Raw genomic sequence first — 25,665 nt, 5'->3', positions numbered from 1 at the left:
TTAAAACAAAAATGCGATATTCTGGAAAAGTTGGAAAGCTGCAAACTTAATAAACCCTCAGGTGAAAGTCAAGTTAGCAAGAAAACTCGAGGCTACGGGTTTTCGGCTATTGAAAAAATGAAATGTTACTTCTGTCATGAAGAACATAGTGTATTTAATTGCAGTAAATTTTTGGGTTTGTCGGTAGCTGGGCGCATTTCCGAAGTAAAGAGATTAAAATTGTGCTCTATTTGCCTTAGAGACACACATCCATTTTGGAAATGCAAAATGAGAAAATGTTTCAAATGTCATAAGGCACACAACACAGTTTTACATTTTGACCGAGAAATTCCTAACAATCAACCAAATGTGCCAACCGCTGGCGCTCAAGAAAACGTTATAGAATCACCCGAGAATTCGACCGCCGCCATTGCACGCGTTGGGACCGGGGCCGATCGAAATATAATCGAATCGCAATGCGACGTTGCGCGATTGGGCGGACCGTCCCAAGTTTTGTTATCGACTGCGATGGTTTTACTAATGGGAGATAATGGTAAAATAATAAAGGCACGCGCTTTACTGGACGGGGGTTCACAATCAAATTTTTTATCTGAAAGGTTATGCGACAGTTTAGGATTAATATCGACTCCAATTGAGCATATAGTAAAAGGCATTGGTCAAACAGTTACAAATGTAAATAAATTAGCAAGTTTAACTATTCAATCGTGTAATGGTGATTTTCAGCAAAAAATAAAATGTCTTGTTTTACCTAATATAATATGCAAATTACCAACTGTCAGTTTTAATAAACAGATAATTAAAATTCCAACTTGGATGAAATTGGCAGATCCTACATTTAACGAGGTAAGTGACATAGATTTACTGTTGGGTTCTGATATTGTTTGGAGAATTTTAATTCCTGGCTACGAGACATTAGGAAAACATTTGCCTGTATTAAAAAATACATTATTTGGTTGGGTGATTGCAGGAGAAGTAGGAATGTCTGGCAGTTCACAAATTTCACAAGTTAATTATTGCAATTTGGTGATAAATTCAGACGCACTAACAGATAATATTATTGTTAAGTTTTGGGAATTGGAAGAATTAAGTAAGACTAAAATATTATCTGAGAGTGAGAAAATTTGTGAAGATTATTTTACAAAGACTGTCAAAAGAGATGAGTCAGGAAGGTTTGTTGTTAAAATACCGTTTAAGCCCAATCTAAAAATGTTAGGGAGTTCCCAAGAAATTGCCAAGCGAAGATTTGAGCTGCTTGAACGAAAATTAATTAAAAACTCAGAACTTAGAGTAGAGTATAACGATTTTATGAGAGAATATTGCGAACTTAAACATATGTCAGAATGTGATGAAGAAAGTAGTGAAGGTTTTTTCCTACCACATCATGCGGTCTTGAAAACGACTAGTCTAACTACTAAGTGCAGGGTAGTCTTCGATTCTTCTTGCAAAACTGACACAGGATTATCCCTCAATGATGTCCAGTATGTAGGGCCGACCTTACAACAAGATATTTTTTCTATATTGACTAGATTTCGAACTCATTTATATGTCATGACAGCCGACATTTCAAAAATGTATCGGCAAATACTGGTGGATACAGATGAGCGAAAATATCAAAGGATATTTTGGCGTTTTTCAGAAACCGATGAACTTAAGATTTATGCTCTGAATACCGTGACTTACGGCAATGCTTCATCGCCTTATCTAGCAGTAAAATGTTTATTTTACTTGGCTGAAGAAGTAGAAAGCGAGCATCCATATACTAGTAAAATAATAAAAAGGGATTTTTATATGGATGATCTGCTTACAGGATCGAACAGTCAAGAAGAAATATTAGAACTCCAAAAAAGCGTAACTTCAGTTCTCAGATCAGCCGGGTTTTCGCTACGGAAATGGTTATGTAATGATGATGACATCTTGAAAAGGTTTGAGCTGGATGAAAGTTTAGATGTCAGCATGATACACATTGGCCAAGGAGAACAAAATAAAACTCTTGGAATATACTGGGATTCCAACAATGATTTAATCTGTTATAAAATCAATGTTCCTAATATGTTAAATGTTGAGTGTCTTAGTAAAAGAGCAATATTATCAATAATTTGTCAGATATTTGATCCTTTAGGGCTTTTAGGTCCTCTGATAATCAGGGCAAAGATAGTCATTCAAGATTTATGGAAACACAAGGTAGGTTGGGATGAGCAAATACCACAGCAAGTACTGGAGTCCTGGAGTGAGTTTCATCGAGATCTGGACAATATTGGTAGCATTAGGATCCCAAGACATGCCATGATAAATGGGTATGTTGCTTTTGAGATACATGGATTTTGCGACGCGTCAAACAAAGCTTATGGAGCTTGCGTGTATCTTCGTTGCCAGTTGCCCTCGATGGAGTGGGTTGCAAATTTATTATGTGGAAAGTCTAGGGTAGCTCCGTTGAAACAAATAAATATACCACGGCTAGAGTTATGCGGAGCTGTTCTATTGAGTAATTTAGTAAAAAAGGTAGCCGAGTCGTTGGAAATAAAGCCCAGTAAGCAGTACCTTTGGACGGATTCAACAATTGTACTAGCGTGGATCAGAGGTACCCCAACCAGATGGAAAACTTTCGTAGCAAACAGGGTAAGTGAGATACAAACGTTGTCCAACGCCAATGACTGGGGACATGTGAATTCAGGCGACAATCCCGCTGACTTATTGTCAAGAGGTGCTTTAGCAACAGATTTAAGTCAGAGTAAGTTGTGGTGGTTTGGACCCAAATGGCTCAAGCTCAATTTTTCTGAATGGAATTTACCAACGGAAGTTTTGCCAGAAATTATACCAGAACAGTGCAATTCCCTGACTTGCACGTTATTAACAAAAGAAAACGATGTTATAACAGAGTTAACAAATAGATTTTCGTCTCTACCGAAAATTGTAAGAATCCTTGCGTACGTTTTAAGGTTTACTAAAAATATTAAAGAAAATCAGAGACAATTAGGAGCACTTTTACCTTTAGAAATTGACAAAGCTTTAAAATGTTTAATTATTGCCGTTCAAAAACAATGTTTTTCACTCGAATACGACCTTCTTTCTCGAAATAAACCCATTAATAAAAAAAGTAAATTGTTAACCTTATATCCATTCATTGATGATGGCTTAATTCGGGTAGGAGGAAGATTAAGGAACGCGAGTCAATCGTTTGACAAAAAACACCCGATAATTCTCCCTAGTAAACATCGGTTAACTAAATTAATAATAACGCAAGAACATGAACGACTATTACATTGCGGTGTCCAGACGCTTCTTTGCTCAATCAGAGAGCGTTTTTGGCCGATATCGGGACGAGGTGTTTGCAAAAATATTGTTCGCAATTGCGTGGTGTGCTTTAAGGCGAACCCAAAACCGTTAGAGTATTTGATGGGGGATTTACCTGCCTGTCGAGTAAACAGTTCACCACCGTTTGCAAATGTTGGTACTGATTACGGAGGTCCTTTCTATATCAAGGATAGAAAAACTCGGGGAGCAAAGATTACAAAGGCTTATATGTGCTTATTTGTCTGTATGTCCGTCAAGGCAGTTCATATAGAGCTCGTCACTGAACTAACCACTGAGGCTTTCATGGCTGCATTTAGACGATTTATTAGTCGCCGAGGTAGACCAGTAAATATTTATTCCGATAACGGGACCAACTATGTAGGCGCGAATAATGAAATTAAAGCTGTTTATGAATTTTTAAAACAAAAGTCTGAAATTATTGCCAATCAACTCTCAAACGAACTAATTCAATGGCATTTCATCCCAGCAAAATCGCCTAGCTTCGGAGGCATTTGGGAAGCCGGTATTAAAAGTTCAAAATCGCATATTAAACGTGTAATTGGTAATAAGACTTTAACGTTCGAGGAACTTGCGACCATTTTGACACAAATCGAGGGTATATTAAATTCGCGTCCATTATGTCCGATGACGTCTGACCCTGAAGATTGTTCAGCTTTAACTCCTGCGCATTTCCTGATTGGCAAATCCTTAACAGCTCTTCCAGAAAGAGATTTAACTCAAGTGCCAGAAAACCGTTTAAAACACTGGCAGAATCTCCAAGTAATGGGTCAACACTATTGGTCTAGGTGGCATAAAGAATATTTATGTGAACTACAGACCAGAGTCAAGTGGAAACAGAAGTTTTCAGATTTGCTCCAAATTGGATCGCTAGTGATTTTGAAAGAGGATCATGCACCACCCTGCAACTGGCCGCTAGGACGAGTAACCGAACTAATGCCTGGAGCGGACGGTGTGGTACGTGTTGTGAAAGTGCGCGTAAGAAATAACAACGTAACGAGAGGTGTAAACAAGCTTTGTGTTTTGCCAAATGATGATTGGACTCAGAAGACCGATCATAATTAAGATATTAAGGATATGTAAAAGGCCTGTTGGCTTGTTTTTTCGCTACTGTTAGGTTTATTTAAATGACAATAATGTAAGTTTTAAGGAAACAGTAGTACATAATATTAGATTAAGTTAGTTATAAGCAAGTTGTTCAAGTTTCTTGTAGCATTGGACTTAAAGCGTAAATTTATATATTAGTTGTTAGTTAAATAGTTTCGAAAGTACCGGAGTACTTCCAAGGCGGGCGGAATGTTGAGGTGCGAGAGAAGTGGCAACACCGCGGACCGACAGAGCATCTACAAGTCTTATAAGGTGGACACGAGCCTCCCCTTTGCTCCGTATATTTCAGTTGAAATAAAGTGTAAATCAAAGAAATAAATACAGTCCATTATTATCAACGTTAACAATTGTCTTTAAAATAGCCAGTTTTATCCATTTAGGATATAACAACCAGCAAAAACCTGAAGAATATACATGTACTATGTTTTTGAAAAAAAAATCAAAACTTTGCCACCACAGACAAAGGCTTGTTACACAGTGTAATAATTACACAGTGTTAACATATGCACATTGTTATCAAGTCCTGCTAAATTTATTACATATTGCCCGTTATATAAAATCATTAAAATACTGTCTTTTTGCAAGTATCATAACTATCCTACTGCTAATGTTTATAACCCCTCCTTATTTCCCCATGTCTATAAAAACCACTATTTATGTTATTATTATGTTTACCATTAATATATGTGTATGACCATTATGATAGTTACTTAGGACCACCATAGAATAAAGCACCTAAAAAGGCATTGTCGATATGACACACATAGTTATAGTTACTATATACATGGTAACATAATTCTGGCATTGTTCATTGCACAACTTGTGTCAAAAAATTACAGTTTTATAAGAAAAACATGGAGAAACCCTATAAAGTAGAATGTGGTGTCTAATTTCCTAACAATGAAAAATTAGAGAAAAAGTCTGTTTCAGTCAGTTTCACTCAAATCTCTGTCAAAGTAATAGGAGTGCTATTTTTTAAATTTGATGGTGTGTCCATAATTTTCTGAAGATATTCATATTTCATTACCATTTTACTAGGTTTAACAATTATACACTGTCAAAAACAATGATTATTTTATTATATCCTCATGCTCATAGAAAAAATTGAGAAAAAATAAAATATACAAAAGCGAAATAAATTTAATAATAATTTATTTTTCTTTAATAAATTAGTAAAAATAAACATAAAATAGACATAGACATAGCCTAATTAAACTTTTAAACTCTTAAAACAATGTATTAACATAAAAGAATAACATTTCTACCAACTTACAATAGCACATATACTTATAGGTATAAATACTATTTAATAATACATTATACCTAATTAGTGTAATGGAAACTATAAATTTCATAGATTTATTTAACTGTTAACTCTCCCATATGATATTACAAGTTATATTATCACAGTTTTAGAATCACTACTATAATATACAAACTATAAAAGCATATGTAACTTTAGTTGGTACTGCATTGGTGTGACCTGCATGCAAATCAAAAAAATCATCAGTTTACACTACAATAAAATGTAGCAATTCATGGATCTAGAAACAAAAAAAAATTATACACAGAGAATATGAGAAGTAGGTATTAACTAGGTAACATACCTATACTTACATACATATTAAATAATGTGTAAATCAACTAGATTTATACCTCAACAGGTATATGCTGAAGCTGGATGCAGTTTTTTCAAATGTAGGTATTTGCCTGACGGTTTCCAAATACGGTTTCCATTTGGTTTTTATTAAATACTGTCTTTGATAACCATTGTGTTACTTAATAAAAGTTCCAGTATACTTCATGCACATTGGCTATATGAGCTGTGCGGGCAGATTATCAAAGATTTTCTGAAATAAAAACGAAAATGTTGAAATTTTAAGTCCTACATAATACCATTCCACTTACCTGTTGCAACTTTCCTCAGGAAAACTCGGCTGATGATAAATATAAACATGCCCAACTATAAGTAATCGATTTTTAACTCTGATTTACCAGTCTAAAACTGTCCAGTAATAAAAATCAATCACAATTTGAGTAAATTTCCAATCAACATGTAAACAAAGCCGCCATTATTAAATATGACCCGCTGCCGGTCGCTGTTTTGCGGGGACGGCGTCATTGGGCACACTCGTCAACTGGTATAATCGACATCGGGCACACTCGTCGTGTGGTATAATCGACGTCGGGTACACTCGTCAGTTCACACACTCGTCACACGGCATAATCGCAATCTGGTGTAAATAGTCTTGCGATGTGTCGACAGAGTGCGCTGCCAGTTCCGAGGGGAAATTATTTGGTTTATTTTAGGAAACAAAATATTCATATTTATAGGGGTTTCTATGGGACATGTTCAAACGCCAAAAACATAGAAATATACAACTCATTTTATGAAAATCGTACGTACCACGAAAGCTTTGAATTAAGTATAATTTTACATAGCTGAAATATCATACAGTGCGTCTATAATCAGGACAATTAAATGCACTGAGTTGGTCTGATTTAGCAAAAAGTCGGGATTACTGAATATCAATCCAAACATACATATTCCATTCAAACAAGTAAATTTTTAGTTTGTATATTCATTGATTATAGGTATGCGCATTACAACACATCAATAAAAATATTTGGAGTGTAAAGTTATACAGGGTGTACCTACAATGTGCGGAAAAAATGCTGCCACATGTTCTGAGTCATAAAGTGTCCAAAGTGCAATTTAGTTTTAGTTTTTCGTAAATATTTTTTTATTATACTTAACAGAAAATACTACATTTTCAACTGTTTATAAAATACAGTAAATATGACATTTTCGGAACAGCGCACGGAATTTTTTTCCCGATCCCTCTTTCCGTGCGCTTAATAATAAACATAGATATCCATGATACTAGATATCCTATGGCAACCCGAAGAAAAAAAAGAAACGAGTAATGTGTCTATAACAACGATTTGTTTATTAATTACAAATTTTATTTTCTGTCAGTGAAAATTAAGTATTTATGTATTTATTACATTTTGCAAAAATGAATTCAGATTGTGAAGAAAATCGGGATATTCCCGAAAATATCTTACAACGAGCGGCAGAAGTGAGTGCAGATTTATTACCAGTGAAATCCAGGTTGAGATATGAACAAGAATATAACAGTTTTACCGAATGGCGGACTCAGAAACGAATCAAAATTGTGAGTGACGATATTCTTTTAGTATATTTTTCTGAAAAAGCCAATACTATGAAATCCTCCACTTTATGGAGTCGATTCTCTATGTTAAAGAGTTGTTTGGCAATAAAAGAAAATACTCACCATCAATATCCAAAAACGATTGCTTTTTTGAAACGACAAGCTGTAGGATATATACCAAAGAAATCCAAGATTCTTACAGCAGAACAAGTAACCAAATTTTTATGTGAAGCTTCAGATGGAGAATATCTACTAGCAAAAGTAATTTTAGTGTTTGGCATCTTCCGTGCATGCCGCAGAGATGATTTAATACGTTTGAGTTTAGATGATGTGGAAGATAATGGGCGTTTCCTTGTCGTGTTCTTACGAGATGGAAAAACTCACAGGTCAAGAAGTTTTACCATTACCAATGAAAATTGCAAATTCGATCCCTGTACAATTTACCGTAAATACGCAGATCTCCGCCCTAAACATATGGAGAGTAGAAGATTATTTGTTGCATACCGAAACCAAAGATGTTACGCTCAACATGTTGGGTGCCATACTATCAGTGGTATTCCAAAACTTGTTGCAAAATACCTAAAACTAAAAAATCCCGAAGAATATACCGGACATGGGCTAAGGCGCTCTTCGGCAACCATGTTGGTGGAAAACGGCGGTGATTTGCTCACTTTGAAAAGACACGGAGGATGGCTTTCTTCCAATGTAGCAGAAGGATATATAGAAGAGTCCATACAAAGAAAAATTGAAGTATTACGGAAGTTGTTTAGCCCTTGTAACTTGGAAACTACAACATCTGTAACAGTCAATCAAGAGAACCAAAGCACACACGAACACTCCGCTTCAACATCTTTAGCAGAGTCTTTAGTTCAACAAAAAGAAATGCAAAAGGGATTGAGCTTCAACAATAATACGAATTGTACAATAAATATTACTATTAATAATAACGGTTCTGTCCAAAATTAATTTTCTTAGAATTACCTACTTGTATTTTTTTTGTTAATTTGAATTGTATGTACTTACATTTTTACTGTTTTAAAAATAAAAATAAATATTCCCGATTTTCTTAATAATTTTTTGCGATAATTTTTGTTTATGGTGATTTCAGGTACCTAAGTATAATAAAAAATATCGTTCATTACTCGTCCAGAAATGGATTTTCCGTTCTTGCATGACTTCCCGTGTTCGGCTGCGCCTCACACGAGAATTTGTCACGCGCGCACGGAAAAATCCTCATTTCTGTACTGGTAATGAAATATACTATTTATGCACTTTACAAATTAAAAGTCCATTTCTAATCCCTTATTTTAGGGATAAAAGGGACACTTTTAATCACTGAGGACAAAAAATTATTTTAATTCCTGCGGGATTTAAAGTAAATTGTGCTATAGCAATAACACTTAATTTTGAGTGTATCCACCATGCATCCAACAACAATCAATGACAAATATCAGTAATACGAGCTGTCAGTCTTGAAACTAGATTATAGTCAAAATGTTACCCTTTAAATGAGAATATTCTAAATATTTCTACTGTTTCCACACATAATTTCGATATTAACCCGATACCTACTATAAACTTCAATAATTGCTCCAATGTTAATGTAACAATCAATAATTCTAAGTAATTTTCTGTTTATAAATTAAAATGTATCCCGACAAACCTTTTTTAGTATGTCCTTAATGTAGGTACTAGTTAGAAATTGTTAATTATATATTAGTATAACTTAATTTAGGTTAGTACACTAAATCATATTTATTAGGTCAAAATTACATAATGAATATGATTTAGTGACTTTGCTGTTCCACTGTTGTTAATAAAAAATATTTGTATCAACAAGAAAATTTATTTTATTATGTTAAATCAACTAGCATGAGAAAGAAACAGTATCTACATAAAAGAGTATCAACTTCTAATTTGCCTGCACTTGGCATTAGTGGTAATGGACAGTGGTCGTGGACAAAGTATAGTATTTTCCTCGTTTTTTAACATCCCCCTTAGGGATTAATGGCTATCATAAAAAGCTCGTTGAATAATATACTATTATTTCATATGTTTGATATGCGATAAACAAAAATGTAAAAACATGACGTCATTCTCAAAAGGTAAAAATCCAACTATACCCTGAATAATAAGCACATTAATAAACAGCCGTGGAAAATAGTATATTACGTAACTAGTGCTGTAAGAAGCATTTTACACGCAGTGTGTAATTCCATATATGAGTGCGTGAAATGTCTTAGAGCTCGTGTGACGTACTATACTTTACCTACGACCAAGTGTAAAGTCCTGGATTTTGCAACTCATATAATTTAGAAAAAAAAATTTAATAGAAGAATATACCTATATTCACATATTAATATCATATTTGTACTAATCGCAGAAATTATACTTTTAAAGAAAAAAATAATAATGTAATAAAAAAATTTACAAAAACATGTTATCTAATTGTTAGTGTTGTTCTTAAAATAATGATTTATGGTGATATTACAGTTTTAAGAACAAATGGCATCTGTTTTATTGCTTGTTGAGACTTAAGGCAAGTGTTACATTATACACCTCAGTTGAATTATTATTAGTATTAAAAGTAATACTTTCAGTAGCTACTCGATGTGTTTGCTATTGTTGATGATATTCTAGACGGATCGGAATTTATACTTAAAACCGTATAAACAATGCGATGATCTCCATCTAATTTACTTTGATAAACCAATAATTGGAACCGAAATCAATTTTCTCCAGCATTAGAACAGTTAGTATTTGGCCGATCTTAAAACTGTGCGCTTTTTTTTGCGGTTTGTGAGTTATTTACAAAAGACATTTTAAACAAATTACTTTGACCGCTTGTATTTCGAAAAAATAGATCACGAGTGGCATCATAATATACAGTGCGTTTTTTTTAACGCGCAACATAGGATTTTACGTGTTAAACTTTTAAGCCCATGTTAGACCATGTTATTTTGGAACTACAAGTATAAAACTTGACGGGTGTGTCTTTAGTACCCTGAAGCTTAAGTAAGTCTACCAATTTGGTCTAAAAAGTGATTTAAAACTGCAAAAAAATCATTTTTTTTCGAAAAGATTTTATCCTTTCATACTCCCTGTATGCATTGTTGTTCCTTGTTGTTTTTGATACTGGCAGGGCAGGTAGCAGGTAAAGTGACTTATTTTGACTGCATCACGACCCGACATCTTTTGAACGTCAAAAGGGCATTTTATGATTGTTTGGAATATACTGTTTGGCTTCAAATGGAGGTCACTTTGAACAATTCACTTATAAAAATACTTCTTTTGTTCTTAACTTTCTTGATATAAAGTTAATGATCACCCTGTTTTACTTTCTACGCCAAATTTTACCTGCTACCTGCCGTGCCAGTATCAAAAACAACGAAGAACAACAATGCATACAGGGAGTATGAAACGATAAAACCTTTTCGAAAAAAGATGATTTTTTGCAAGTTTTTTAACACTTTTTAGGCCGAATTGGTAAATTTACGTAAGCTTCAGGGTACGAAATAGCCACCCGTCAAGTTTTATATTTGTAGTTCCAAAATAACATGGTCTAACATGGGCTTAAAAATTTAACACGTGAAATCCTATGTTGCGCGTTAAAAAAAACGCACTGTATGTTAGAATTACAGCACGAATGTTTTGTATTTTTTGTATTGTAATTATTGTTAAATTGTAATTATAATAATTTTATCTCTTGTTAATATAATAAAAATAGGTGAGTTATATAATGTTTCAATTATCTCCAATATTTATTTTCATTTTATCGATCTTATTCAACAGTATACGAAAGCGCGGTGTGTGTTTGTGTCAAATAAATGATTTGATTCAATTTAAAACACATGTAAATAAAAACAAGTCGTAAAATACTTGCGGACCCCAGCCCCGCGCCGCTAAAGGGAAAAAGTCTTTTACTTATACCGACGGGAAACTTTATGATCATTTACGTTAATTAATTACTAAAACCACCTATTTGGCGACGCATCGGACGCATTTGTGTCTTGGACTCTTGTGATTTGGGATATACGGTGTTAGCTCTTTTTCGACGGATTTTTAGGTAGTGAACTAGTGTAGTGAAAAATTTTGTTTTTTGTTAAGTGTTTTTTGTAAAATTTAGTTATTTGGTGTTTTTGAAAAACTGTACGAATTAACAACGGTTTATTTGTAAGTATCATTTTTAGTACTTTTGAAAGGTATTGAGTTAATTTGATGTCCCTAAATCTTTTTTTTCATATGTATAGAAAGTCTTTCACTTCTAAACAATATGGAACCAAACCGCGTAGACGTACGCATACGAAAAACTTTTAGCCATGACGGGTACTTCTACAAACTCCGCAGAATTTTTAATGGAATTTGGTAAGTACTTTGAAATAGGGTTCTAGTTTCAGCTATCTAGGTAACTTCTTTACCTACACTATTGAGAAAAGAAAGATGTTCTAACTACGCTAGGGTATTAATAAGTATTGTTTAATAAGTATATTTTCGAATAGTAGGGTCTGATTTCACAGTTTCCATAGAATAAAAAAGTTATTCTGATGTGAAAGTACCGGCCCTTAGAATTGTTGTATATTACCTTATACATAAACGAAATCAGTTATTCTCGCATTTAAATTGCGCAGCATAAAATAGCCAGACAACCTTGAATTTCTATAAAAATCTCTCGAAAGACTAACCACGGTTGCCACTGTGAAAATTCAAACGTTTAAAGACGCGTCCCTGACAAAAACACATGTAAAAGCATACTAGGTTATGCGTTTCACGTTTCAACCGGCAACACCGGTATCACTCGGTGTCTGGTACGCAAGCTCCATACAACTGCGCGTAAAAACGGGCTATAAAATTTATTCAAAGCGCGGCAAAGCGGTTGTTTAAACTTTACAATAAAATGGCAGAACGCAGCAACAAAAACTGAAAAACTGACAAACTACGTCCTGTTTTATCATGAATTATAAGTCTTACCCCGAATCTCAATTCGAGAACTTTTGCCTTCAGACTGGCCTACTGACCAACCTCTTGACGACTGACTTTGAGAAAGTTCAAATGTTCAATGTATTCCTTGTGTAAATAAATTCTTACAATTTCAAAACGAGCGTCCTTTTTGTTACCCAGCTCGCGCCAACAGTCTGGTTTCCAACGGAAACCTGGGTTCCTCTTATTCAAAAAAGCCGTTACAAGGACAACCAAATCGTAATAATGCGCGACAGAATATTAATTATATACAGGCCGTCCCATTTAAAAAGGATATCATATTTTTGATTATCGGGTATTTCGCAGATGTACTGAATTTTTGCTCGTATTTCATGAAAACTTTAAAGTAAGTAAATAAAACTTAATTTTCTACGACCAATAATAATTTTGAAAAGGGTCTTCTTCAAATCTTTATAATTACCAACCCTTTCACTTTTCGGTGGTTCTCCTATTATTTTAAAGATACAGAGGATGGCGGTTTATTCAAAACAGTGTGGGTACTCTTTCATGAAATTGAACATGGGTCAAGCAAAATCTTCATAGTACTGTTGGTTCTTAAGATACAGAATGAATTTGAAAAACACCAAATTTTAGGCCCTTCCGTATCTTCGGTATCTTTACACATTTCTAGAAGCTCAAACGTTTTCTTTTAGATTTTTCCGTAAAATTCAGTGACCCAGTTTGTTTATTTAGAGTCTTGTGTTTTTTAATTATAACATAAAAGTACGTTCTTACATGGAACGCTCTAGATACCTATTTTTTATTTTTATTTGCTATAATTTTTTGCTTTACTCTTTTCAAATATTTCTTATAAATGCAGCCAATGGCCATATGTTAAAAGGTAATGTAGTATTTAATAATCCAATCACTGCGAATTGTCATCCTCTACGAGTATTATTACGTTTCAGTTACTTCGTTTGCTCTTCATACCGAACGACAGAGTGCAGGGCTTCCGGAAAAATGCTCGTGAATATTGCACAGTTTCACGTTCTGAATCCACACCACAATCATGCCAGAAGGGACAATGCAGTCATTGCAGCAAATTTCAAGGAGGAACTAAGTAGGGCTTGTGCTTCTGAAAGAGGAACTCTCAAAAATATTTATGAGAGAATGGCTATGAGGTAACACCCTTAAATGTTCGATTCTACAGCAATTATATTCTTTTAAATATAGTATACAAAAAAAAAATTGTAGAAGCCATTTTTGTTTTCAGTTTCTATTAAATGCTCCTTTTATACTTCCAATTGTTATATGTATTATAACAATTTGCTATTATATTATTTTGCATTCTTTTTTCAACCCAGAGACGTTGCTGCTGCAGTTCAAGTTCCTTTCATTTCTGTTCGGAGATCAATGTTGAGGTGGCGACAATCATCTACTCCGAACATTCCCAGGTCACTAACAGATTTAGGAAACTTGTTGTCTTCCGGTGATTGGCCTAGATTTAGTACCTGCAATAGTGGTCAGTTTTATTCTGGATCTGTGGAAGCAGATGGCAGCCATGCTCTCATATTTGGAAGCATCGACTTCATCACAAACTTCACAGATTCCCAGCACACATTCGTAGATGGGACTTTCAAGGTGGTACCGAGAAAACCAGGTTTCAACCAACTGTTAACAGTATTTGGAACTTGCATGGACCATGTAAGTTTTTTTAATGAAGGGTATTCACCATAATAATAATGATTACTGGTCGTTATAAAATTTAACAGTAATTTAAAAAGCAAAAATTAAAATACACTTGCAAAAATGTTTAAATTCAACAGCACTTTTTTAAGAAGAACTTTTTTCTCATGTAGTAAAATACTTTACTTGTAGTAATAATATTGAAATTAATATTTGTCCTACAAGGATTGTGATAATAATTAAAATTAGAAGGATGTGATCATGGAAAAAAGGAAGTTGTTCTATAATAATTGGTAAAGCTCTGTCTTGAAGAAGAAGAGGTTTTCATGTTGAGATTTCTAAAAAAAAAATATTTCTTTATTTATGGAGCTTAAATCTATTGCACTAATCTGCCATAATAGAATTAGAGGGTTTCTAGAAGTTATGTTTTTCTTACTGCTGGGAGTTCATTATAACAATGATCAGTCGGAGGAAGATTTTGAAGAATTAACTAACAATTTTTGCTTAATACTATTGCTATTACGATAAATTTAAAAACAATAAATAATTAAAAAAACAACATCGATTGTTGTACTTTAAAACATTTTTTTACATTAAAAATTTCTTGAAGGTCAATTAAATCCATGAGGCTTCGCTTCTCTGATGAGTAGTTAAATATCTCCAGAATAATATCTTTTAAAGAGTAAGTACCTATTATTCATATTTGTAATGGTTTTGGTTGGTTTCATGTTTTGGTTGCAATGTAATTTAATCAGTTTGTTTGTTCTCCTCATTATTTTCCTAATAACATTCTAATCTCTCATATAACGAAATCATAATTAATATAACTTATGTATAAGAAACACGTTAAAATTTAAATTGGAAATGAATTTGTTTGCCTATTTGGTTTTATCATAGCTGTTCTGCTAAAGTAATCATACTTGTTAACGTATTGGGTTAAGTTTACGTTTTTTTTTTTTTTTGTTATAATAAACTTATTTAGATATAACAACAATTAAACAACGCCGTGTAGACGCAGCAATGTAACAGACAAATAGATCATTTGTATATATGTTTGTGACATTTGCTTCTTTATTTGTCACGATGTACGATGTACTTGTTTATTGAATTATTGCGTCATTACGGCTTAAGGGCGGAAAAAAGATTGCGCCCGTGGCCAAAGCTTAGCCTTTTATTTGGTGAAGGGTGTCGCTTTTCTTTCCCTTCGCGGTACGCACCACGATTTACGCACAAATTTCACAATTTTCTATACAAAAGCTTTTGTTGTTGTTCTTGTCTTATTCTAAAAAACGGGTTGTAAAAATTGTTCGGACGCACAGTGGCCACATCGCGAATCGCTAAAAGCACGTTAAAAGTGATGACTCAAACCACGTGAATTTTTACAAAACGTATGCAAATCGAGACGAACCACTGTAGTTTTTGAATATGTTATGTCACGATTGTCACTCACGTTTCACATTAATATAAGTATTTTAGTTTTGTTTCAACTTGCAATTTTTATTTTTGTTTATTCACGTTTTTTCACGAATCATTAAATTTTTGCTAACACGTAGCGTCTCAGAGCTCCTTCTCTGAGTGGTCCTTCGAATTGAAGTTAGGAAATCAGCAAGGTTTCTAACATCTAAAGCTCTAAGACGTAAACTCTTTGTTTTTCTCTATGGAAACATAGGTGTAAAAAAGCATTGTAAAGAAATTTGTGCGTAAAAAATTGTATTAAAGACTGTCTAAAAGCTTATCTACAAAATCAGCGTTGGTTTCCAATTTTATTTATTTAAAAAAATGTTATTTAGTAGGTACTTAATTGGCTTGTAATGTTTGTATAACAACTATTTACTTAAAATAGGGTTTTCCTTTGGTCCATGTCTTTATGGAAAGGCGAAGCAGGGCATTGTACGATGCTGTTTTCTTACATATTTTGCGGTCTTTTCCAAACTTTGTGAAGGGAACAATAGTTACTGATTATGAAGTTGCCCTCATCGAGTCTTTAAAGCACACCTTTCCCGAAGCTTTACTTAAAGGATGCTTTTTTCACTATTGTCAGGTATGACCGTTAATAATTAAGTAGATACGAAATGAATTCTGGATATATAGAGTGCCCAGTGTGTCCATCACATGATCGAAAAGGTATTATGACATCCAAAAGGTAATTGAATTGAAAAATCTTGAATAAATTCTATTTTTTGTAACGCTGATTTTTATGAAAGTTATTGCAGTACTACTAAAGTCTCGAATAAGAACCTGATATTAAAAAGGAAATCTTTCAGCGATGAAAGGTAAAGTTAACATAAATGTATTCTGTAAACACCCTGTATACCATAATATCATAGTAGCCTTCTGATCATGTTTTTATTGGACTTCCTATATAACAGTGAACTCTATGGAAGTTTTTCCGTATACTTTCTCAAAGACTAATTTTTTTTCAAGGCCGTAATGCGAAAAGCAAAAGATGTAGGAGTAATGAGGCAAATTCAGTCAAACCCTAACGGTCGGGCACATTTACGAAAGTACTATGCTTTGGCTCTTCTCCCTCCCGACAGAGTACTAGAGGCATTCAATTCCCTGCAGGTTTACTTATCAAGTTAATACTATTACTTACCGCTTAATTAATTTGATTTTGATTTGAAGGACAACGACTTGTACGAAATATTCGCAAATCTACATGCCTACGTTAGAAGACATTGGATAAATAGAGTCACACCGGTGCATTTTAGTGTATTTCAACAGCAACACCGAACAAATAATATTATGGAGGCGTATCATCGCAGGTTAAACAGTAAACTTGTAAGGCATCCAGGAATTTGGGATTTGCTAGGTAATATACTTAAAACCTACGGCCTAGAAGTTAGAAGTTAAAAAATAACGCATCACTTTCTTTTAGAAACCATCATTAACCTTCAAAATACTGCGGAGGTGGAGTTTAGGCAGTTGGAGCAGCATGGAAAAGTTTTCCGAGTTGCAAAGTCCACCGTACTTTTCGATGCTCGCTTGAAGCAAGCATGGAATAAACTGACGGAAGGCCGGTTTACAACTTTAGACTTTTTAAGGCAAGTTGTCAAATAAACTGGTTGCCACGCCAAATGTCACAAGCACAGGTCAAGTCAAAAAATATTCAACTTTATATAAATTATATATATCACTCTTTTTAGAAAATAGTGTTGAAAAATGATTTTTGATCATTAGGGCAATTCAAAAGTTATTTGACTATACTGTTTATACAATAAAGATTGATTTTTTTTTCAAAAGCATCATACAAACATTTGTTCATTACAGACAAGCAGTGCATTTCCTTGAAAATTTGGACGACCAATTGCATAGATTTAATAGAAATGACGCTATCGAGGAACAGCCCGAATTGAACCCAGTTTTAGCCGAACATTTTGAGCCTGATGATGAACCTGCTGAACCATTTCCATTAAATGTATTTCAAAACCTTCCACCCGATACACCACCCCCAGCTCCTACTTCTACTGTTGACCCACCACCTCTTACTTTTCTTCCTCGCAGACGGCCTTCAGCCACAATTTCCACCCCTCCATTCGACTCACCACCCCCACCCCATACTCGTACTGTTGACCCGCCACCTCTTACTTTCCTTCCTCGCAGACGGCCTTCAGCCACAATTTCCACCCCTCCATTCGACTCACCACCCCCACCCCATACTCGTACTGTTGACCCGCCACCTCTTACTTTCCTTCCTCGCAGACGGCCTTCAGCCACAATTTCCACCCCTCCATTCGACTCACCACCCCCACCCCATACTCGTACTGTTGACCCGCCACCTCTTACTTTCCTTCCTCGCAGACGGCCTTCAGCCACAATTTCCAGAGCTCCACCTGACTCACTGCAAAACAATCCTTCTGAAATTACACCTTCAAGATACAACGCTCCCCGTCCGCTTGCTTTTTTCCCTCCAACACGCCCTTCAACTATGGTCTGCGAACATCTTTCTTCTTCTCCTAGTCAAAACGTCGCCTTCTTTCCAGTTTCTACTTTTAATAATCAGTCGCCTCTCAGTTCACCACGAAGGTCTCCTTCGCCACTATCCGAAGTGAATTTTCCTACTTCCCTCTACGATGTATCTAATCCATCATCATCTCCTCAACCGACAGACCTCAATGACGATAACCAGCAATCCATATCCCATTCACCTCTACCTCAACTAAATTCGCCTCTTATAATACATGACACACCTTCACCTCCTCCGCAACCCCAAAATGACCAACCACCCTCAAGGTCTCCTCCGCTTCCGTTGCCAAATGTGCCTCATTCACCTACTGCTGACCCACCCTCTCCTGCTCCACGCCGTCTCCAACGTCAATATGAGTTCCCACATATCGACCAATTTTTTGATGAACTGGCACACGAAGAAGGTATGAATTTTTCTATATTTTTATGGATTTTTATCATATTGTATCATTATTTCATGTTCAAGAAGGTGAATTGTTTTTTTTTTTCTGCAGCCGATCGATGGATACCACCGCTCCCTGCCACTCAATTTAATGAAGACACAATGCCTGATTTGATTAAATGCAAAGTGTGCTATGTTAACCAGATTCAATATGTGCTCGAGTGTGGCCATACGCTTTGTTCCAGTTGTGCGGAGATTCTTGTGAATGATTTAGTCCCACGCTGCGCGGTGTGCCGACACCATTTTCAACAAGACCGACCACCTATAGCAATATTTTTAGGATAAACTTAAAAAAAAACAATTTAAAATTTATGCATAAGCATCAATCAATGATAAGGAGAGAGACTTTCTTATAAAGTTGTAATGTTACCAACTATCAAAGTTCAAATTACATCATACCACTTCGACAAACTGGTATACCAGGGTGTCCAAGAGCTCCCTGGACATAGGAGATTAACATGGGAAAACGGTTTTGATTTTTTTGCGCTTGTACGGTTGATTTGATTGAAAAATCATATTAATGAAAGTTGTAGTACCTATCACGGACTAGTTTTCTGTATTTTTTTCAGATCTCTAACTTGAGCCCTTTCGTCGTAAAACACAAACAAAAATGCGAAAATTTAAACTTTTTACCTGCACTGTATAAGCGGTTGTCGAACAACCGTATCAGCAACAATGACCTGTTTATCCGTTCAATAGTATATTGTGCAACATACAAGAGGATGAATACATACTTAAAATATGGACAATCCACCCAAAATTTGCAGTCCATTTTTTCTACGACTAATTCAAATTATACCAAAGTTTCATAGAAATATGTATTTTGGAACTTTAAGAAACGTCAGAGCGACAAGCCAAAATTTAATGTTTTGATTCCAACTATCAGTACAGATGACAATCATCTTTTCAGTCAAGATTAGTTGAAATTGGTTTAGTTCAACTACCACCATTTCATATTTCAAAGTTCGTTATTTCATATCCGTTCAGCTAGCTGCAATAGCCTATTTTTCCATTCTCTAAACTGTCAAAGAAACAGTAAGTATCACGGTAGGTGTAAAACATTTTTTCCATAAGGTACTTGTACTTGTGCGGATCGTTGATCTGCAATGCTTCTTTTTTACTGTTTTTGTATGAATAAATTTGAAATCCTGACGGACCAACAGCGTACCTATGATACGATACTTAAAAATGATATTTGGAACCAACTTATCTATAACAAAATAGCGGACTTATAGAGGTTCGCAGTTTTTATATTTAGTTTTTCACCAAAACTTTTTTATAATCCACCACTGAGATATAAAGAGAATTCCTACAATTCCTTATTTAATTTAGATATGTACCATTGTCAATAAATTTAATTAAAGTGATATTAAAGCTGAGTGTTTTATTCAATCAGCTTTAGCAATAGTTTTTTCAGTTTTAAAAGTAAAAAGTATGATTTTTTGCTGTGAGTCTATTTGCTTATAATGCATACAAAACATTTTTCCTGCAAACAAATCAATGCGAAATAATTTAATACAACTTACTGACTAAAAAACAGAATTACAGTTAGGCATAAAAAGATACTGAATTAAATTAACACTTTAGATTTTACTTTCTTTATTATTAAAGTAAGCATCAAAAATCGCGTCTTTATGGTGAATGGAACTGTTGAAACTTACAGGTTACAGGTATAGGTATAACAAAAAAGCATCAGTTTTTTACTTTATCAAGATGACAAAGAAAAAAATGTCGAACTTTCATTAAGAAAGGTTTAATAGGTATTAATAAGAAGATAATTTTTGTCGGTTAGGGTGTCAAAACTATTATTATTTTGGTTTCTCACACTATATATTATCTTGATGGCTATTACTCTAATTGTCTAAACTATATTCATGTCATACTGTAGGTATCTGAAAAACATTTATAACAAATAATATTCTATTGTTTCATATAACTAAAATAATTAAAATAAAAAACTATATAAAATAAAACTAATATTTAAAATAAATTAATAATGAAAAAATGTTTACATAACAAAACATCATTTTGTTTGTACTGAGTATTTCAGAAATGTCTCATAAATATAATAAACATCTTATAGAAAATAGAACATAGTATTAATTTAAAAAAATAATTAAACATCATGTGTAGGAGTGTAGGATAGTTCAATTGCATAAGTATTTATGGGTCTCAAAACTGCTTTAATCACCTTACAGGGTTATTTTGCAATAAAGTTTTAATTTCCAAGTAGCCCAGCAAGCACTGAACAGCTACCAAATACGCTACTGAGAGGTATGTGATGTACTTTGAAAATGTTGTTTAACACTTATTTACCTATATGTAATGACCCAGGGTACTTCGACCGCCTTCACTTCATTTTAGAATGGTCATCATATTTCTTGGATGTCATTGCTGATTCTAAGAAAAGGGAACTCCGTTGGTTGCTATGATTGTATTCAAAGATTTCTCTTTCTTAAGCCTGGTTTATAAAACAAAATTTAACTTTAGTTTTAACTTTAGTATTAGCATTAAGAATAGAAGCAGTGGTTTTAAATTGTGATGTTCATAAACAAAATTTAACTTTAACAGTAAATTTAGCTGTAACTTCTGACCTTGGTTTTACATAAAATTCTAAATTTTCTTACAGCTAATACTAAAGTTAAATCTCCAATGTTCAAACTTCTTTTTAAGATTGAATTTTTGCTTTATATATGAAATTTCTAAACAGAAATTCAAAGAATATCCTTTTGCTATTGATTTAGTGCAGTAATGTGGAATTAGGCAGCAAAACTTGAAAAAAATAACATTAAAGTTAGGTTACCTTTCAGAAAACTGTATGGTTAAATTAAGGGTTTTATAAACACCCTTTTTTTTTAGGGTTAATACTAAATTTATTACTAATGCTAAAGTTACAGCTAAAGTTAAAATTTCTTTTATAAACTAGGCTTTACCTAAATTATTACTTTTTTTATGCACCTCCCTCTAGCTAGATGATAGAAGCATTTTACTACCTAAAGTTATTTTAGTACATTGCTTTGAATTTGTTTTAAGTATAGGTATATACACATTCGTCAATTCACTGTTTGCAGTGTTTACACCATAGGTTTACACACCACTCCACCAGCTGATCAGCTTATCAAAATTTTGTCAACTAGAGAAAGAAATAACCTCTTGACAATTAGACCAAACGCCCGAAATGGAGTCTCGCTTACGAAGTCTTACGACACGCTCCGAAAACGCTCGAACTCGTTCGGTTTAGTCCCGATTTCGATTATACCTCTTGACGATTAGACCGTTTGCACGTTTCCCGTTTTGCGCGTTTCCCGGCCAGAAGGGCGACGGTTCGGAACCGTCCCGAAGTCGCTTCGGGCGAGATCGCGACGTCATCCGAATGGCGTTCGGCAGGCCGCGGTTTTGTGGAATGCGGACAGCAAATCATATTTGAGATGGGCTCAAAAGGGCGACCGGCCAACACAGCGACCGGTCAGAACAGCGACATGAGAGATCGGGATGAGCGTAAGGGCGACTTCGGCAATCTTCGGTTTTACTGGTGGAGGGGGAAATGGCAAATGATCATCATCGGTTTTCGTTCCTATTCTAACCTCACATTATTATTAATTAAAATATTGTTTTGTTTGGTTGGAAATACCTTGTCTTTGAGTATTTTAATATTGCAATAACAGATACTGCAATATATACCTATTTTCTGGCCTCAAACTATCTGTGGTGTTCGTCTACGTGTTGGTGTAATTATTTTTCAGGTTGTGGACGAGAAAAAGCCCAGACTATTTTAAAGTTTTGGAGATGCTTGTTTATGACTTCAACAATTACAAGTAGGTAGGTATACTATTTGAAATTCGTTTTAGCTGGTATGGGCTTTTTAATGGCTTAATTTAGGAAGCCGTCAAGTAGTGATGTGTATTATTTTGTTGTTGAATAATAATATTAAATCATTTGAAAATAAATAGGTATTACCTTAAATTGAACTGATTATGTTTACAGGATAAAGGATTACTCCAAAGGCTCTGAAGATTTGGTCTTTTGCAACAATAAGAATAAACCAGAGCAACCATTAATGTTAGGATGGTAAGTTTTACTAGAATTTATTGTGATTACATACTTATTTATTTTTGTATTGTTTACAAACAGGGCACTACTGAAATCCAATGTGGAATGTTTTGGAAGAGGGTACCAATTTTTAAGGCAACATTTTAAACAATGAAGTGTAATAACCAGTGTTTGAACTGTATTATTTAGATAATACAGCTAGATATCTATACTATAGCTGTTACTCCTTATGGTTTTATTATGTTATTTGTAATTTACATACACCATTACATTTAGACAAATCTTTAAAAGTGTAGAAGCAGCTTGAAATCAATATGTGTTTGTATATTATTTTTATTTGGACGGGTGTCATCATTTCTCTCCGATATAATTTGTCCCAATATTTCCAAATCCCCAATTATTTATTAAATTATTTCTGATATATTTCAGTCTAAAATGATTAGGCCCAAAAAGCTAGACATCCAATTTAAAAACAATCTGTTTTTTGTTGTGTAAATGTGTACAAAGACTAACCTAACCTAAAACATCTTATTTTGTCAACATAACCTAATTCTTCGTTTTTCTGCCTTAGTAAAAATGATGGTGATGAGCAAATCACACCTTAGAACTTACAATACATGAATAATATTGCGCTCATGCGCTCTCTGATTATGCATACCTTATTAATTTTGCGCAATACATCAAATCAAAGAAAAATCTGCTTTTGTTTCATTCAATCCCTATAGTCTTAGATAGATACAGATTTACTTTAACTATTAAATAATACTTTGTTTTTATCTTAGGTAAAAAGTATACACCCAACTTAACAGTTATTGTCACAGCTCAAAGTTCACAGCAATGTAGGTAGTAAATAAATTACCATACAACAGGACTAATATGAGTTTGTTGTATAATCTACCTTTATTTTCTCCTTATTTGAAAATGTGTAAAATACATCAATTTTATTTAATTTAGTAGTGATATGGAAAGTTTTTTTTTCTCATATTAATTAAATTAAAGCAAGTTTTGCAAAAACCTCTAGTTGTAGACCATTTAATATCCCTATACTTTCAAAGATAGTTATAGATCATTTTGTTTTGAACATAAAAATTCAAATTAATGTAGAATTTTTTTAAGGTTTTTATTGTCTTTAAAATAGCCAGTTTTATCCATTTATAGGATATAACAACCAGCAAAAATAAATAAATAATTATTTTTTGAAAAATAATCAAAACTTTGTTTGCCACCACAGACAAAGGCTTGTTACACAGTGTAATAATTACACAGTGTTAACATATGCACATTGTTATCAAGTCCTGCTAAATTTATTACATATTGTCTGTTATATAAAATCATTAAAATACTATCTTTTTGCAAGTATCATAACTATCCTGCTGCTAATGTTTATAACCTCTCCTTGTTTCCCCATGTCTATAAAAAACACTATTTATGTTATTATTAAGTTTACCATTAATATATGTGTATGACCATTATGATAGTTACTTAGGACCACCATAGAATAAGCACCTAAAAAGGCATTGTCGATATGACACACATACTTATAGTTACTATATACATGGTAACATAATTCTGGCATTGTTTATTGCACAACTTGTGTCAAAAAATTACACAATTTTATAAGAAAAACATGGAGAAACCCTATAAAGTAGAATGTGGTGTCTAATTTCCCAACAATGAAAACTCAGAGAAAAAGTCTGTTTCAGTCAGTTTCACTCAAATCTCTGTCAAAGTAATAGGAGTGCTATTTTTTAAATTTGATGGTGTGTCCATAATTTTCTGAAGATATTCATATTTCGTTACCATTTTACTAGGTTTAACAATTATACAGGGTCAAAAACAATGATTATTTTATTATATGCTCATGCTCATAGGAAAAATTCAGAAAAAATAAAATATACAAAAGCGAAATAAATTTAATGATAATTTATTTTTCTTTAATAAATCAGTAAAAACAAACACAAACAAACCTAGACATAAACATAGCCTAATTAAACTTTTAAACTCTTAAAACAATGTATTAACATAAAAGAATGACATTTCTACCAACTTACAATAGCACATATACTTATAGGTATAAATACTATTTAATAATACATTATACCTAATTAGTGTAATGGAAACTATAAATTTCATAGATTTATTTAACTGTTAACTCCCATATGATATTAAAAGTTATATTATCACAGACAAGTTTATATAGAATCACTACTATAATATACAAACTATAAAAGCATATGTAACTTTAGTTGGTGCTGCATTGGTGTGACCTGCATGCAAATCAAAAAAATCATCAGTATACCTACACTACAATAAAATGTAGCAATTCATGGATCTAGAAACAAAAAAAAAATGATACACAGAGAATATGAGAAGTAGGTATTAACTAGGTAACATATACTTACATACATTTTAAACAATGTGTAAATCAACTAGATTTATACCTCAACAGGTATATGCTGAAGCTGGATGCAGTTTTTTCAAATGTATTTGCCTCTCGGTTTCCAAAAACGGTTTCCATTTGGTTTTTATTAAATACTGTCTTTGATAATAATTGTGTTACTTAATAAAAGTTCCAGTATACTTCATGCACATTGGCTATATGAGCTGTGTGGGCAGATTATCAAAGATTTTCTGAAACAAAAACGAAAATGTTGAAATTATAAGTCCTACATAATACCATTCCACTTACCTGTTGCAACTTTCCTCAGGAAAACTCGGCTGATGATAAATATAACCATGCCCAACTATAAGTAATCGATTTAACTCTGATTTACCAGTCTAAAACTGTCCAGTAATAAAAATCAATCACAATTTGAGTAAATTTCCAATCAACATGTAAACAAAGCCGCCATTATTAAATATGACCTGCTGTCCGCATTCCACAAATTCCACAAAACCGCGGCCTACCGAACGCCATTCGGATGACGTCGCGATCTCGCCCGAAGCGACTTCGGGTCGGTTCCGAACCGTCGCCCTTCTGGCCAGTCGCTGTTTTGCGCGTTTCCCTCATAT

At 33.7% G+C, this 25,665-nt stretch overlaps 2 protein-coding genes and 4 long non-coding RNA genes across 9 annotated transcripts in view; 4 read left to right on the top strand and 2 right to left on the bottom strand.

The window, feature by feature from the left end:
- Positions 1-25,665, top strand: part of LOC145737208 (uncharacterized) — a 183,429-nt gene that overhangs the window by 125,894 nt on the left and 31,870 nt on the right. The window lies entirely within an intron of this gene.
- LOC145737083 (uncharacterized) lies at positions 5,430-25,664 on the bottom strand. 3 transcript variants are annotated; one of them, XR_014180216.1, is made up of 3 exons: positions 25,343-25,664; positions 25,056-25,284; positions 5,430-5,960 (listed from the first exon to the last, which is right to left on the bottom strand). It is a non-coding gene; the product is annotated as an uncharacterized LOC145737083 (long non-coding RNA). The 3 variants fall into 3 exon arrangements; XR_014180215.1 differs by lacking the exon at positions 5,430-5,960 and adding an exon at positions 24,562-24,985; XR_014180217.1 differs by lacking the exon at positions 5,430-5,960 and adding an exon at positions 24,562-24,985 and having other exon boundaries at positions 25,060-25,284.
- LOC145737174 (uncharacterized) lies at positions 13,883-17,229 on the bottom strand. The gene is made up of 3 exons (XR_014180302.1): positions 17,088-17,229; positions 16,792-17,030; positions 13,883-14,020 (listed from the first exon to the last, which is right to left on the bottom strand). It is a non-coding gene; the product is annotated as an uncharacterized LOC145737174 (long non-coding RNA).
- LOC145737173 (uncharacterized) lies at positions 15,700-17,273 on the top strand. Its single transcript, XM_081991756.1, has 4 exons — positions 15,700-16,236; positions 16,620-16,760; positions 16,821-17,007; positions 17,074-17,273. Exons 1-4 carry the CDS (start codon positions 16,063-16,065, stop codon positions 17,253-17,255), a joined length of 684 nt encoding a protein of 227 aa, XP_081847882.1. The 5' UTR covers positions 15,700-16,062; the 3' UTR covers positions 17,256-17,273.
- On the top strand, positions 17,273-19,834 carry LOC145737282 (uncharacterized). Its single transcript, XM_081991916.1, has 3 exons — positions 17,273-17,292; positions 17,466-18,565; positions 18,656-19,834. The coding sequence occupies exons 1-3, from the start codon at positions 17,273-17,275 to the stop codon at positions 18,886-18,888; spliced, it is 1,353 nt and encodes a 450-aa protein (XP_081848042.1). The 3' UTR covers positions 18,889-19,834.
- Positions 22,012-22,993, top strand: LOC145737081 (uncharacterized). Of its 2 annotated transcripts, none has more exons than XR_014180212.1 (3): positions 22,012-22,418; positions 22,588-22,671; positions 22,735-22,993. It is a non-coding gene; the product is annotated as an uncharacterized LOC145737081 (long non-coding RNA). The 2 variants fall into 2 exon arrangements; XR_014180213.1 differs by having other exon boundaries at positions 22,014-22,422.

This window comes from Ips typographus, linkage group LG13 (genome assembly GCF_016097725.1).
Source record: "Ips typographus isolate SLU linkage group LG13, UJ_Ityp_2.0, whole genome shotgun sequence".
Taxonomy (NCBI): Eukaryota; Metazoa; Arthropoda; class Insecta; order Coleoptera; family Curculionidae; genus Ips; species Ips typographus.
The sequence above is the reverse complement of the archived record's forward strand: the minus strand, read 5'-3'. Positions and strand labels throughout refer to the sequence as shown.

Excerpts from the sequence above, each read along its gene's own strand:
- LOC145737173 (XM_081991756.1), top strand. The coding sequence starts at position 16,063 with ATGGAAAGGCGAAGCAGGGCATTGTACGATGCTGTTTTCTTACATATT. Across the intron at positions 16,761-16,820 it reads AGGCATTCAATTCCCTGCAG|GACAACGACTTGTACGAAAT; the intron begins GTTTACTTATCA and ends TTTGATTTGAAG. Across the intron at positions 17,008-17,073 it reads AGGAATTTGGGATTTGCTAG|AAACCATCATTAACCTTCAA; the intron begins GTAATATACTTA and ends ACTTTCTTTTAG.
- LOC145737282 (XM_081991916.1), top strand. The coding sequence starts at position 17,273 with ATGTCACAAGCACAGGTCAA. Across the intron at positions 17,293-17,465 it reads ATGTCACAAGCACAGGTCAA|ACAAGCAGTGCATTTCCTTG; the intron begins GTCAAAAAATAT and ends TGTTCATTACAG. Across the intron at positions 18,566-18,655 it reads TGAACTGGCACACGAAGAAG|CCGATCGATGGATACCACCG; the intron begins GTATGAATTTTT and ends TTTTTTCTGCAG.